Source organism: Erpetoichthys calabaricus, chromosome 1 (assembly GCF_900747795.2).
Source record: "Erpetoichthys calabaricus chromosome 1, fErpCal1.3, whole genome shotgun sequence".
In the NCBI taxonomy this organism is placed as follows: Eukaryota; Metazoa; Chordata; class Cladistia; order Polypteriformes; family Polypteridae; genus Erpetoichthys; species Erpetoichthys calabaricus.
This window is the reverse complement of record NC_041394.2, coordinates 16,850,157-16,866,249: the sequence shown is the minus strand read 5'-3', so window position 1 is coordinate 16,866,249 and position 16,093 is coordinate 16,850,157. Positions and strand designations below refer to the sequence as shown.

Here is a 16,093-nt window from a genome sequence, read left to right as displayed (position 1 = left end):
CTTATTTGTCTTTTATTCTTCTTTTCTTCATTATGTAAAGCACTTTGAGCTACTTTTTGTATGAAAATGTGCTATATAAATAAATGTTGTTGTTGTTGTTGTTGAAATGATAACTATAAGCTTTTTATTTTCTCTCAGTTTCTTTCACTCTTTCCCGGAAATCCCATCAGTTTAAACTTCATGGACCAAAAAAAAAAAAAAAAAAGCTCCACAACAGCTTAAAAACAGAGAATTTACACCAAAAAAGTGCCCATTATCTCACATAGACGTAATGAAACACCAGAAGATGGCTTTGAGAGTGAAAGAATTGGATCTTGAGGAAGGGGGGGGGGGTCCCTCCTTAGTTATTTTTTAAACCGATAAAGCATGTCTGAATAGCAGGGAAAGGGGTGTCGGATTGATGAAAAACATGGGAATAATGCGGAGGATGGAGGTTTGAAAATAGCCCAAAATAATGCATCATTTTAAAAAAAATTGGCCCCAAAAAAGCCAATTGGGCTTTCCCAATTCAGTGTGAAAAACCTGGACCTGAAAACACTGGAATTGGAGGCGGATGTTTTAGGAAGAAGTCCAGTAGGCGTAGCCTCTGCAGGTCAGGATTTCGCCGCTATTCACTACAAACTTTTTCACGGGTTGTCCCCAGACGTGTGTATATTCTCGTTTGAGAATCATGCCTGGCCCCATGAGACTATTATAGAAATAACCCATACGTTTTTATTTTTTTTTCTCTTTGCCTTCACTCCTCATCTGATTTAGACGTTATTTTCATTTAGCGCTTTACTGAGGTAAACCCTTACAAATGAGACATATCGAAACAGTCATATAATTCTGCGATGTGCTAACTTCTGTTAACATACTTCTCTAAGAGAAACCACCGTATTCGGTAGCATGAGGGTGGAGCTGTCGGCATGAAGAATCCCACCGAGTCAGACTCGCTGGAGAGCACTGATGTTCCAGTCAGCAGATTCGACAAAAATCGGAGCAGTCAAGCTCGCAAAACAGAGCGTGAAATAAACAATTATTTCAGAATAAAAACAAACAAATTCCAGATGTCAATATTAGCCAAAATTGATGGGGAAAATGACATATGCATTTATTTTGTTGTTCTTTCTCGTCAGTAGTATTTATCTTTATAGAAAGCGAATGATTCGGCAGCCCATGAAGGAAAGTACCGCTCTCAATCGAGCGACACTTGTATTTAATAGAAGTACACGGAGCAGAAGCCGGAGAGACGTTTCGTTTGTTTTTTCAACAAAAACATTCGACACAAAGGACTTGAAGAAGGAAAAAAACACAAAGAATAGAGCCAGGAAGCCAGCCTAGCAGGAATCACCATATAGCACCGGCTGCCTATATTAAACAATATCAAAGGGGATTAAAAAAAATTGTTTTCTTTTTCCAAGCTGAAGAGAAAGCGGGATGGGATGTACCTGGCCTCTACCTGTGTCTTGACAGAGCTTTGAAACAAACAAGGGGCGCTAAACTGTCCACTGTTGGACACGTTTGAACAAGGAAAACGATTTACGCCGGAGTAATGCTACTATGCCATGGGGGAGTAAGCAGCGTGAAAACAAGAACGAATTCTGCGAATCCGTGAGAAGGAGCTACCTTGAAACTTGACGTCTGGAGAGCAAGTGATTCTTCCCTTCCTTAATTGTATTTGTAAGCCCCGCTTAGATCTAGTAAACCAAAGGTTCATTCAATCCACAGTTAAACACAATGAGACAATGCGCTGTTTGGAAATTAACCACTGAACATTTGAGATGTACGCAAGTAACTGGGATTGAAAGCGATCTGAGAATGGTTTACATTTATACAAATATGATCTTTCTAATGGGTTAACTTTTTTTTTGTTTATTTGGTTGGTAGCAATAATTTAAAAGAAGAAAACTGTTAATTTTAGACACAATTGCGGAAAGGGAATGCAGTAAGTAGTCAAGCAATGAAAGCAGACTTCACTTAAATCATGTTTGCTTTACAATAAAGGTCATGTTTTATCATTAAGAATGAGAATTGGAAACTGATTTGAATATCCTTTGCAGCATACCAATACAGCACTTTAAAAAAGTTCCATGTAGCTAGCAGTAAGAAAATGAATTGGGAAGAACCAAAGGCAGATCTGGGGAACGGCAATGCCATAGGAAAGAAAGATGCAACACTGACTGGAGGATTGGAAAGCTCAGTCTTAGAAAACCAACTGGTGATGGATGGTAATCTAGTGACATTTCAGGTTGGTGGTGATGACAGTGGTGGTGTTGAACTGGGAGTCCTGGCAGAGCCAGGTTTAGTGATGGATCAGATTCATGAAGAGGAGGCAACAAAAGACACTAATGGAAACAGCAAATCCTTAGTAGGCCATCTGTCTGACACAAATTCAGACTTGCACCTTCATAATGTACTCTTAGGAAATCATTCTGAAGATCACACCTTCCATCAGAATGACACTGGCTCAGTATCTGGATCAACTTGTGACTCGCCTTCCCTGGCAGAAGGAGATAAGGATTTAACTTTACAGGAAGCGGATTCCTCCTCAGCCGGTTCCCCTAAAACAGAGGGTAATAAAGTACAGGGAGAACCTACTGACACCCTATCACTGAGTGCTCCGGATCTGCTTGTGGATTGCCCTGCTGATCTGGGAAGCTCTGAGCGACTTGGCCTTTCCCCGTCTCCACCTTCTGAGGACAATGAGAAGCTAAAACACAGTGCAAAGAGAGTAACTTTCCCTTCAGATGAGCAAATCGTGTCAGGCGCAGTTGAACCCAAGGACCCCTGGAGACATGGTAATTATTAACAGCTGTTGTTTCTAGACATATTTTGCAAAATGCCTTTTCATGCTGTGATTTAAACTAGTGGTTTATATTTTGTAATTTCTTAACAAAATAGCCAGAAGGTTAAAAATACATATACTTTTTAGAGGCTTAATGAAATTGTTTAGTCTCAGTGATGCTGTGCCTGTGCTGGGGAGAGTTTTATTGCTAAGCATTATTCTGGTCTCGAAATTTCATGCAGCTTTGCTGTGTCAGAAGCACTTTTCAGCGTAATGGACTTACCGAAACAGGGTTCAAAAGCACAAGTGTTGGAACCAATCTGGATATAATTTATGCTCTTTTTATTATTTTTTTATTTTTATTTTTTTAGGAGTACGGTATTAAAATACAATTTCATTGGGGGACATCTTGAAAATTCATAATTTAAGAATATTCTGAGAGAATGTGTTAAAGTTCCTTTGAGTAAGAGTTGAGATAATAGTTATGCTGCTGTGATACCATTTTATTATTAAAATTATATAAGTTTTTTTGTTGTACTGCGCTCATTGAAGGGTGGAATATAAAAGCAGTTATTAGGTATTTGTTATGCAAAAAATACCTTGGCAATAACTTTTGTGAATGTGCTTTCAATTTAAAATTTGCACATATACCTTTTTTGTGGTTATCACTTCTATTATTTGATTATTGCTACCACTTTAATGCTCATTTCACCTCATGATAAAATATATTGTGCAAAACAGAGATTTTATCCCACCTCTGAGTTACTTCGGTATAAGTTTTTTAATTTCTTATTTTGATTTAAGGAGCATCCTGCAGTTCAAATTTCCCACTTTAATGTTCTGGAAAAATATGCAAATTATAGATATGTTTATTTTAATATTTGAATTCTGGTGATCCCAATGGTACCCACTTGATAGGGCTTGTAACTTTTTTTGCATAATGTATGAGAGTTTGCGGGGTTAGAAAAGGTGATGGTATTTATTTATTTTTTCCTTTTTTTAATTGACTAAATGAAGTTGTGTGTGGGATAGGTAGCAATCAGCAATTAGTTTTTGCATGTCATAATTGTGTGTGTATGTTTTGTTTGGTGTGTCAGTTGTTCATGTAGCAAGTCTAACCTAAAATCTGTTACACACCAGTACTTCAAGTACAGGATTAGTGTTGGATCGGTACTAAAATTTTGACTTTGGTATCGATACCAGCTTTTGGACCTCCATACTGGTGCTAGGCCTGTCAAATTTGACAAAAGTTTGGGCTCAAATGCTTATGTGCAAAGTAAATATTCAAATATATTTGAATATAGAATAGAAATGCTACTGAATGTATGGTTGTACCTAATGCATCTTTGTATGCATCACTGTTATTAATCTATTTGCTCACGGTGTCTTTGCAAAAAATTGCAGTGCTTATAACTTGCAATGTAGCCTTCACCTGAAAACACAGCCTTTCATTAAAAAAATGTATTTTCTGTGCATGGAAAATGACATGATCAAAGAGAAGAGCAGAACCGGAACACTTCACAAGCCTGTAATGCATATATGAAACCCATCCAAAATTGCTCACAATTGCTTAAACATGTTAAATGCACACATTACTTTAGTTCCCACATCCCACCAGCTCATCTTGTCCTCCGCTCCGTTATGTGCCATCTATGTTTTAAATAAATAAAGGCTCAAAGAGTCTAACAAAAGGAATTGCTTCTTTTAATGTACGAGAAGTACAGGTTTATGGGGTTGGGGGGAAGATCCGAGTTAAGGTCAGGGTTATGGAGTGGCAGCTGTCGTCTGTTTGTCAAAAAATAGCATACAGGATTAAACTAAATGGGATTCTTCCCGTTCCCTTTACAGATTCAGCAAAAATAACACATGTAACCTTAATACTTATTTTTCATTATGCCCTTATTTTAGGAATCATGTTTAAGCAGGCAGTCTTCAAAGACCTGTGTGATTGAGGTAGCTAAGTATGCTTTCCTGATGCTTAAAATGCTGATTTTACAGATGTTACACTAATAAAGTGAAAATCAGAAACAAAACAGTTATGTTTAATGAGAAAGGAATCTAGTCTTTGTTTGCTTTGATGAATACTTATAATAATAATAATAATAATAATAATTCTTTGCATTTATAGAGCGCTTTTCTCACTACTCAAAGCGCTTAGCAATTGCAGGTTAAGGGTTTTGCTCAAGGGCCCAACAGAGCAGAGTCCCTATTAGCATTTGATAGATAAAAACAATTGCAAATAAGGCATCTTGGATCCAAGTGTGAAGTGGAACAGAACCCGTAGTAAAACTATACTTTCAGAGTGCTTGAGAAATGTTTAAAATCGGCTGTTAGTAGCAGTTCACCAAAAAGCTGAACAAGTGTGTGTGTTTTATAAATGACGATGCAAACTAACAATTAAAAATTATTAAAACGCTTATCATAGAACTGATGTGCTAAGCACATCCAAAAGTATTGCAGCATAGCATTTCTGGAGTAACGTAATGCAAAAGTTAGTGTGCTGTAAAATAAAGGACCATTCTTTTATGATGGAATGCGAGTGTTTTTTCGAAGTAGATTCAAATTGCATTCAAATAATAATGTTTGATTTGATAGTACTAACTGGTATGAAAACAGAACTGAAGCAAATAACAGATACAGTAAATTCCCTCCACCCTCCTGTCTTACAACTGCCTCTTTCCCTCTGCCCACAAACACGCGTGTCTCCCTTCTAAACTGCGCTCCACACACTGGTCTACAAAAAATATTTTTTGTTTGCTTCTGGGAACTTCAGAGCATCTCTTTATTCATTTTTTACACTGATTTCATATATGAAATCGGAATTAAGCTAGCACGTCAGGTTTTTGAAATACACATCATTGATGTTTTGACACTTTTGAATATCAATATATTAACACGATATCTAGAGTTTGGACTCTGTCCCACCAAAATTGTTTTGATGTGTTTATTCTGAAAACAAACCAGAAGATGATACCAGAGACACGTTAAAGCATATTTATGTCAATTTACCTCAATATAAAAGTGAGGTCAGCATGCCCAAAAATGTTTTTGCGCTTCTTTGCAAGAACCAACAGTAGTCACCCATCATGCTCGGAGGGAATTTTCCCCAATATCAGTTTTCCATCACCTTTATATCTTGATGAAATCTTTCCCTGTGCTCATCTCTGACATCGCTTAGATTTGGTAGAAAAAAGTCGAGATGAGAATGTAAAAAATGTGTCTTCAGTGACATTCTGGCTCCCGTAAGCTGATATACTTTTCAGCATATTCTCCACAAGCTCAGTATAATTCTCTGCTCTGTGAGTGTCAAGAAAATTCTGGACAACCCGCTCGAATGAGGGTGCTGATTCAGTTGGCTTCAGTTTCCTTTTGAACTCCTTGTCAACCATCAGTTCATGTATTTCAGGGCCAACAAAAACACCTTCCTTAATTTTGGCTTCACTTTTCTTAAGACCAAACTTATTTCTTAAATGGTGAAATGCATTGCCTTTACTGTCCAGTCACCCTAGTTGTCCAACACCTGGAACATCATAACTAAAAAATGGGACGAGCTGGACGAAAACGGTTTTCAGATTTGGAGTCGGCAAGTGAAACCTGTTAAAGTAAAGGTGAAAGAATCCCAGTAAAATGCTTGTTGACCAGTGAATTCATTGTGAGAATCTTGTCCCCAGTTGGGGGTCTCCCCCTTGGATCGTGCTAATAAATGTCTTGAGTGCAAGGTGCTTGAAAGCTCACGTCTATTTCCAGTACCAAAATTAAATGAATACTGGTATTGTTCTGTTTTAAAAATTAGGTTGTTTGGTACTTTTTAAATACTGGTATAATGCACAACCTTATGCTGGAAATTAACCCAGCTTTTTACCTCCTGCCCTTACCCCGTTATATTTTCAGGGTCACACTACATTTTATGAAAGGGCATACCTCCGTAGGTTAAACAGTTGCTGCATTGACTCCAAAAGATGCCAAAGTTAAATACACAAAGTTGATGTTAAATACACTTAACGTTAGGACAGCTTAGATAAGAATAAGCCATTTAGTTCTTCAAAAAACATCGAGGTAAGTTTTGAAAGTCCCCAAATTTGGTGTACAGAAGATACTACTGCATCTCCTAGGTCCTTCACATAACGTCTTCTTTCAAGTTTCAAATCTCCCGTTGTGTATTCAGATCTAACATCTTTACTTCCTAAATGTAATACTTTACATTTACTTAAATTTAATCTGCCAACTGCTGTATCGTGTCCAGATATCTCTATAGTAATACATCCATCCATCCATTTTCCAACCCGCTGAATCCGAACACAGGGTCACGGGGGGTCTGCTGGGGCCAATCCCAGCCAACACAGGGCACAAGGCAGGAACCAATCCTGGGCAGGGTGCCAACCCACCGCAGGACACACACAAACACACCCACACACCGAGCACACACTAGGGCCAATTTAGAATCGCCAATCCACCTAACCTGCATGTCTTTGGACTGTGGGAGGAAACCGGAGTGCCCGGAGGAAACCCACGCAGACACGGGGAGAACATGCAAACTCCACGCAGGGAGGACCCGGGAAGCGAACCCAGGTCTCTTAACTGCGAGGCAGCAGTGCTACCACTGCGCCACCGTGCCGCCCTATAAATATCATGTTATTTATATTTATATTCAGATATTTACTTTGTAACTTGTATATTGAAAAGAGCAGCAACCCCAACACTGATTCTCCGGGATCACCACTTTTAACAACACCTATTTCTGATAGGTTCCTCAGACAATAACCCTTCCTGTGTCTCGGTCAATTCTGCACCCTTCAACACCCTGCATATTGAATCAGCACTTCTTTAGGTTTAATGATTATTGTCTCATGGAATTTTATCAAAAGTTTTTTGAAAATCAAGGTTAATAATATTATACTGCATGCACATCCCTGATCGTAATATTTAGTCATTGAATACCAGCATAATAGTGAAACATAACCTCCTCCGTCTGTTCCCCATGTTCTTGCCATGTGATGCTCAGTCTTTTCCTTAATAATTCCTTCACATGATTAGCCTCTGGTGCAGGGCCTATAGTTATTGTTGTCACCCTTTTTATATAATGGCACAATATTTACTAGTTCCCAGTCCTTTGGAATTTCCCCAATGTGCAGTGATTTTTTTTCAAAAAATACACATCAGTTGTTTATATATGCACTCTTTAACTTCCTTAGATACGGTAGCATAAATGAGATTTAGTCATAGCAATTCCCAAATCACTCTGTACCTCTTTGATACTGCTGGGAGATTATAGACGTCTTTGGTCTTGTAGACTTCTGGAAGTGTTGTAGACTTCTTAGGATTAGGATTAATTAATTAATTTATGGTTTTATTTTTTTCTGTCCTCCTGGCCATTTGATTTTATCATCAGACTCATCTTTGGGACTTAAAAGCCGGTTCTACACATAAGGCATCTACCTCTCTATTAACTGTATATTTATTTTATGAAAGTTTGGATTACAGTGATCCCTCGCTATATCGCGCTTCGCCTTTCACGGCTTCACTCCATCGCGGATTTTATATGTAAGCATATTTAAATATATATCGCGGATTTTTCGCTGCTTCGCGGGTTTCTGCGGACAATGGGTCTTTTAATTTCTGGTACATGCTTCCTCAGTTGGTTTGCCCAGTTGATTTCATACAAGGGACGCTATTGGCAGATGGCTGAGAAGCTACCCAACTTACTTTCTCTCTCTCTCTCTCTCTCTCTCTCTCTCTCTCTCTCTCTCTCTCTCGCGCTGACGTAAGGGGGTGTGAGCAGGGGGGCTGTTCGCACACCTAGACGATAGGGACTTTGCTACCTTCTGTGTACAGCTGCTTCCTGAAGGACATGCTGCAGGGTGCTTTGCATACTTAAAAGCTCAAAGGGCACGTATTGATTTTTGACTTTGTTTTTCTGTGGCTCTCTCTCTCTCTCTCTCCCTGCTCCTGGCGGAGGGGGTGTGAGCTGCTGCCTTCAACAGCTTTGTACCGGCGGTGCTTCGCATACTTAAAAGCCAAAAAGCCCTATTGATTTTTTTTTGACTGCTTGCTTTGTTCTCTCTCTCCTGACGCGCACTCCTTTGAAAAGGAAGATATGTTTGCATTCTTTTAATTGTGAGACAGAACTGTCATCTCTGTCTTCTCATGGAGCACAGTTTAAACTTTTGAAAAAGAGACAAATGTTTGTTTGCAGTGTTTGAATAACGTTCCTGTCTCTCTACAACCTCCTCTGTTTCTGCGCAAATCTGTGACCCAAGCATGACAATATAAAAATAACCATATAAACATATGGTTTCTACTTCGCGGATTTTCTTATTTCGCGGGTGGCTCTGGAATGCAACCCCCGCGATGGAGGAGGGATTACTGTATTTATTTTTTATGTTATTTATTCATTATCATTCTTATCTAATTTTAATTTGTTCTTCTGTTCATTTAACTGTTGCTTTAACACCTTGTAAAGCACTTTGGCCTACATCCTGTATATGGAAAATATGCTATTTAAATAAGTGTTGCCGTTTACAAATGTAAACATCAGAGAAATGCAAGTGTAGAGCATTCCCTATACACTGTATGTCTTAATTTGCACTTTGTTTTTCAATTATATCTCACCTCCTCCAGTGTTCACTTGCTACATACTATAAAATTGAAAGAATCACTTTTAGTTATCTTTAATCTGTTTTCTGAAGTATTTAACTGTAAGTACATTTTAGCTTTCCTACTATCCTTTTTAACCTTTGCTGTCATGTTGTCATATGCCCTTCTTCCTCCTTATGAATTTTGGTATGAACTTACCTTGCATAATATATTTTATGCTCTTTTAAACCTACTATGTACTGCTCCTTGCCTGTCTCCACACTTGAAAGCTTATCTCAGTTTGACCCTTTTAGACTTTGCCACATCTGCTCGAAATGTACCTTAGGAAAGTTAATATTGGCAGTTTCTGTGTTTGCACGTGTGCTCTGCCAAAGTACTGTGAAATGTGTTAAATTATGGTCACTGCTCACTAGATCCATACAGTTAAATCACATCTAACTCACAAACTCTAACCTGGTTATTGCAAAGCACTAAACCCAGACTGGCATCCCCTCCTGTTGGTGTTTTAATGTAATGTGTCGTAAACCAGTCACTGATTACATCTGGAAACTCCTCTTCTTGTGCTCCACCATTTGTGTAGCATCTGATACCTAAATATCCACTTAAATGTTAAAGGCAGTACAGTGTGTTTAAATGTCAAGGTTAGCATGTTTGCACAGAGGCTACTGCTGCTGCTTTACAGATCTAGCATGTTGGTTTTGAATGCTGTACTGTGTTACCTTCTGTAGGTAGGTTTATGTGTATTTATGTTTGTGTACATACTGTTTTTCTTCTGATATTCACAGAAACTGTGTTATGTTATTCAGAAATTCCATGTTGGCTTAATGTATGTATGGGTGTGTTCATGAGCAAGCCCTGTGGTGGACTGACACACTGTCCAGGGCTAGTTCCTGTCTGATGTCCCGTGTTGCTGGGATAACTTGTATTGGATTATGTGGGTTTGTGGATGTCATAATATGATTAAAGACATTACCTCTCCAGGTCTGGTTGTAACTTGCCTCTTTAACCCCGGTTATATACTTTTTAAAATTAGTGTAAAACAACAGAGGATAATCATCCAATGGTATGCAGCAGCACGTTTTGTATATTAGAAGAGACGATATTAATACATGTGCAGGTTATGATGTCAGATAATAATGGTTACAGGGTACTGGTGGTTGTTGCATAACTTTAAATTAACAGTAGTTATTTATTTGAAATGGAAATAATTAGAGGTGATGAACAGTGTTGCATTAGTTAGATAGATAGATAGATAGATATTTTATTAATCCCAATGGGAAATTCACAAAGTTGTGCTACTCCATTAAACTAGAGTTGAATCCTGTCTTTATGGAGGTTGCAAAGTCCCCTTATTTCCAGGGCTGTGGAGTTGGAGACAATTTTGGGTACCTGGAGTCGGGGTTGGAGTCGGTAAAAATGTACAGACTCCGACTCCTAATAAATTTAAATTGTAATGAAAAAAAATACAGCAAGTTCAAATGCCCCATTTCACTTATCTGATGTAAGAATAAAGCCCAGTGCATAGTTATGTTACTACTAGTGTGAAGTTCAGCTGAGCTATTATACAACCTGACATTCACATATTGTAATATGGATTATGGTACATTACAAAAAGTGTTTTCATTTTATTTCAGATATGATGTGTTTAACAAGTTAATTCGAGTGTAAATAAGTGTAATGATATAGGTGTAGGTGTGTGCTATGGCCTGATGTGTGTTCACGGGTTCTTGTCTTTTGTTTAAACTGGCCAATACGGTAGAGAGTCAGCTTCCTAGCCAGTAGTTCTGTGGTTAAATGACGTGTATGTTGCCTTCCTTTAATCAACATTGAAAATACATTAGCACATTAAATACAGAGGAGTCAGAGTCAGAAGTACCAGAAACTAACGAGATGGAGTTGAAAGATTTATCTACCGACTCCACAGCCCTGCTTATATCTGCATTGTTTTTTTCTTTATGCACTTAAAAGACAATGTATGCTACTTTAATAATGGCTGATAGTGTATAACAGGGTGCGGGAGCATGTTTGTATGGATGTAAGTGTGCCCTGTTACAGACCAGTGCCTCTTCCAGGGTTGGTTTTTGCTTTTTTTGCTCAGTGTTGGTAATAGAGTTTGCCTACAGTAATGCTAAATTTAGACTGTGAGGGTTAAAAATGAGTCAATGGATTGACGGGTAACGTTAAATTGCTTGTTCAGTTAAACTGCTTTTCTGGCTCATCGACCAGTGTTCCTCAAGTGAAAAATGAAAATAGTTTTTAGTATTTTAAATCATCAAGTATCTACTTAGAATTTAGTTTGTTACATCTGTCTGTGTGTTACCGTACCTTTTTAAAGGTATTTTTGCTTCAAATGAAAGGCATTAATGAAGCAATAATGAAAAAAACATCTTAGAAGTCTACATTTTAGATAACAGGAGCATCTTGGTAGCTAAGATAAGCAAATGAAGCATGTGGAAGAGTGTTATTTTCACAATGCTGAAAGAATGAGGAAGCATCACCAGTTACAGTAGGTCATTTAGACACCCAGTCACAGCACAGCAGGCAGATACCGGAAGAATTTTTAACAGATATATGCTAGTCATGTGTCATATTCTTAATATATTACATCTTGCTATACATATAAACATTCTAGTTTACACGTAGAGCTTATTTATTCAAAACGCATTGATCCTCACACAAGGATGTACTTTGTTTAGATTTATTTACAATCCTGCATTGGCCCTGTCTGGTTGTGTGTGTGTGTGTGTGTGTGTGTGTGTGTGTGTGTGTGTGTGTGTGTGTGTGTGTGTATGCCCTATAATGGACTGGGGCCCAATGCATTATGAATTTCTAATATATGTTCAATTCTGACAGTATGGGCTGCCACAACCCTAAATTAGATTAAGTTATATTAAGAATATTTTGTTTTATTTTATGTTCGTACAACACGCTGTACTGCTGTTATTATTCACATATTAACCACATTCACCATTTTGCATTGCAGAAACAAATGTGAGGTTGTTTGAAATGTAATTTCTTTGTTGTCATTGTGTCCCTCTAAAAGGGCAAACTTTTATTTTCAGTGGATTCCATTATAAGCTTCTGATTCACATTGCTTATTGGAAAATTAGTGTACATTGTTGCCAGTTATTCATTTTTTGGAACATATTTTTAATTTTTAGGATAGAGTGTCATGATGAGCTGGAGCCTATCCTGGCAGCAATGCTTATGTGGCAAAAGTGAACCCATGTCTGAGTGCTCATTCATTGCAAGGCACTCTGTTATTTCTATCAGTGTAAAGTCACATTAGCTGATTATAGAATTACCAGTTAACCTAACATCCACATTTTTGTAATTCTTACAGTAAGGAAAACAAGATTTAATGTCTTGATATAAATACTTTTCTCTTACTTAGATCACATTTTTTGCAGTGTACCATTCGCACTTTTGTATTGGCTGATTCTCACAGTATTTTCATTGTGTGAGTGGTTTCTGCTGAACACGACTTGCTTATGCTTTTTTAGGAATTTTTTTTTTGTCATGTGTTTCTTGGTGCTACTTTTACAGTATGTTATCTTGAGGAAAAAGATTAGAAAGCTATGTGCCATACTTGCCTGCCCTTAATGAAAGCTCCAGAGAGGAACCTGCATTTAAAAAGTAAACCCTGGTCTTTCTCATTGGGCATAAACCTTTATGACAATAGAAAATCTCCAACCACAAGTACAGAATGACTGATCCTGGAATACGCTTGTGAGTGTAGATAGCTAGGTTAGTTATTAAGGAGAAAAAACATGCAGTGTGATGTAGCAGCAAATGAGTGGGCAGATTTTATATTAAATGTGATTTGTTGTCAGTTTCTGACTCCCACTGAGTGTGATCTGAATTACAGTATAAAGACACAAGGCAAGAAAGACGGATGTTTCAAGGTATATTCACTAATCATGGCGACAGGCTGCATGTTAGTTGGCACATGCAAGTAAAAATTTTACCGTACTCGGTATGTGAGATTAATGACTTTATAATGCTCATGGATGGTGTTCGTCCTACTGAAAAGTCATGTTAAAGCCAGGAGTAAAGGGGAATTAGCTGTTATTATGTGCACTAAGGCGAAAAACAATAGTTTGTTAGTGCTGCAAGTAATTTTGTTTTGGACCATAACTGACATTGTGGTCTTTTCTTTGCCGCACTGATGTAGGTAAGACTGAAGAGATCATAATGTATTGTGTGGTTCAAAACATGGTTTAGCACAGATCTTGTTAGCAGTATAATGCATTGGAGTGCCTTTTGGGACATCTCTTTAGTTGCGTTTAACTTCCAGAGTACTGATGTGTTGGGAAATCATAAACACAATTTACTGTTTAAACAGGAGAGATGGAACACAGACAACTTTTAATAACAACAACAACATTTATTTATATAGCACATTTTCATACAAAAAGTAGCTCAAAGTGCTTTACATAATGAAGAAAAGAAGAATAAAAGACAAATAAGAAATTAAAATAAGACAACCTTAGTTAACATAAAAAGGAGTAAGGTCCGATGGCCAGGGTGGACAGAAAAAACAAAAAAAAAAACTCCAGAAGGCTGGAGAAAAAAATAAAATCTGTAGGGGTTCCAGGCCACGAGACCGCCCAGTCCCCTTTGGGCATTCTACCTAACATAAATGAAATAGTCCTCTTTGTAGTTAGGGTTCTCACGGAGTCACTTGATGCTGATGGTTATACAGACTTCTGGCTTTTAATCCATCCATCATTGTTGGAACATCATGGTGCTTTGGGTAGATGGTGGTGGCACAAGCCACCACCAATAGGACACCGGAAAAGGAAACAGAAGAGAGAGTAGGGGTTAGTACAAATTTTGAATGAATAGTTATTATAATGAATTGGATATACAGAGTGTCAGGATTAAATTACAGTGAAGTTATGAGAAGGCCATGTTAAAGTAATGTGTTTTCAGTAGTTTTTTAAAGTGCTCCACTGTATTAGCCTGGCGAATTCCTACTGGCAGGCTATTCCAGATTTTAGGTGCATAACAGCAGAAGGCCGCCTCACCACTTCTTTTAAGTTTTGCTCTTGGAATTCTAAGGAGACACTCAGTTGAGGATCTGAGGTTGCGATTTGGAATATAAGGTGTCAGACATTCCGATATATAAGACGGGGCGAGATTATTTAAAGCTTTATAAACCATAAGCAGAATTTTAAAGTCAATTCTGAATGACACAGGTAACCAGTGTAGTGACATCAAAACTGGAGAAATGTGTTCGGATTTTCTTTTCCTGGTAAGGATTCTAGCAGCTGCATTCTGCACTAACTGCAAACGATTGATGTCTTTTTTGGGTAGTCCTGAGAGGAGTGCATTACAGTAATCTAGCCGACTAAAGACAAACGCATGAACTAATTTCTCTGCATCTTTCGATGATATAAGAGGTCTAACTTTTGCTATGTTCCTTAGGTGAAAAAATGCTGTCCTAGTGATTTTATTAATATGCGATTTAAAATTCAGATTACAATCAACGGTTACCCCTAAGCTTTTTACCTCCGATTTGACTTTTAATCCTAATGCATCCAGTTTATTTCTAATAGCCTCATTGTATCCATTATTGCCAATCACTAAGATTTCGGTTTTTTCTTTATTTAATTTGAGAAAGTTACTATTCATCCATTCTGAGATACAGGTTAGACATTGTGTTAGCGAATCAAGAGATTTGGGGTCATCAGGTGCTATTGATAAATACAGCTGTGTGTCATCAGCATAGCTGTGGTAGCTCACGTTATGTCCCGAGATAATCTGACCTAATGGAAGCATGTAGATTGAGAAGAGCAGCGGACCCAGGATAGAGCCTTGTGGAACACCATATAGAATATCATGTGTCTTTGAGTTATAATTACCACAACTAACAAAGAATTTTCTCCCTGCCAGGTAGGATTCAAACCAGTTTAAGACACTGCCAGAGAGGCCCACCCATTGACTAAGGCGATTCTTAAGAATATTATGATCAATAGTGTCAAATGCGGCACTCAAATCTAAGAGGATGAGAACAGATAAATGGCCTCTGTCTGCATTTACCCGCAAGTCATTTACTACTTTAACGAGTGCAGTTTCTGTGCTGTGATTTGTTCTAAAACCTGACTGAAATTTATCAAGAATAGCATGTTTATTGAGGTGCTCATTTAACTGCATAATGACTGCCTTCTCTAGAATTTTACTTAAGAAAGGCAGGTTAGAGATGGGTCTATAATTTTCAAGAGCAGAGGAGTCGAGATTATTTTTCTTAAGTAGGGGTTTAATTACCGCAGTCTTAAGACAGTCTGGGAAGACCCCCGTATCTAATGACGAATTTACTATGTCAAGAACATTATCAATAAGCACACCCGATACTTCTTTGAAAAAATTTGTTGGTATTGGGTCAAGGGCACAGGGGGATGGTTTCATTTGAGAAATTATTTTATGTAAATCAGGTAAATCTATCCTAGTGAAAGACTCTAATTTATTTATTATGGAGTACTGGGGTTTCGGGGGATCCTTAGTGTTGGGGAGATATACTATGTTATTTCTAATATCATTAATTTTTTGATTGAAAAATACAGCGATAGCCTCACAGGTTTTACTGGAAGTACTTAGGAGGCATTCCTTTGAGTTACCTGGGTTTAACAGATGATCAATTGTCGAAAATAAGACTCTGGGATTACTAGCATTGTTATTTCTAATCTTAGAGAAATAGCAGCGCCTCTCAAGACGGACTGTGTTATTGTA

General features: G+C 37.8%; 1 protein-coding gene across 1 annotated transcript in view; it reads left to right on the top strand.

Annotated features, from left to right (window-relative positions):
• Positions 1–1,163: 1,163 nt before the first annotated feature.
• The window catches only part of ppp1r37 (protein phosphatase 1, regulatory subunit 37), a 183,841-nt gene continuing 168,911 nt past the window's right edge, over positions 1,164–16,093 (top strand). Inside the window, 1 exon segment of the mRNA XM_028793010.2 lies at positions 1,164–2,780. Within this exon segment, the coding sequence (XP_028648843.2) occupies positions 2,093–2,780 (688 nt within the window). The 5' untranslated portion in view covers positions 1,164–2,092.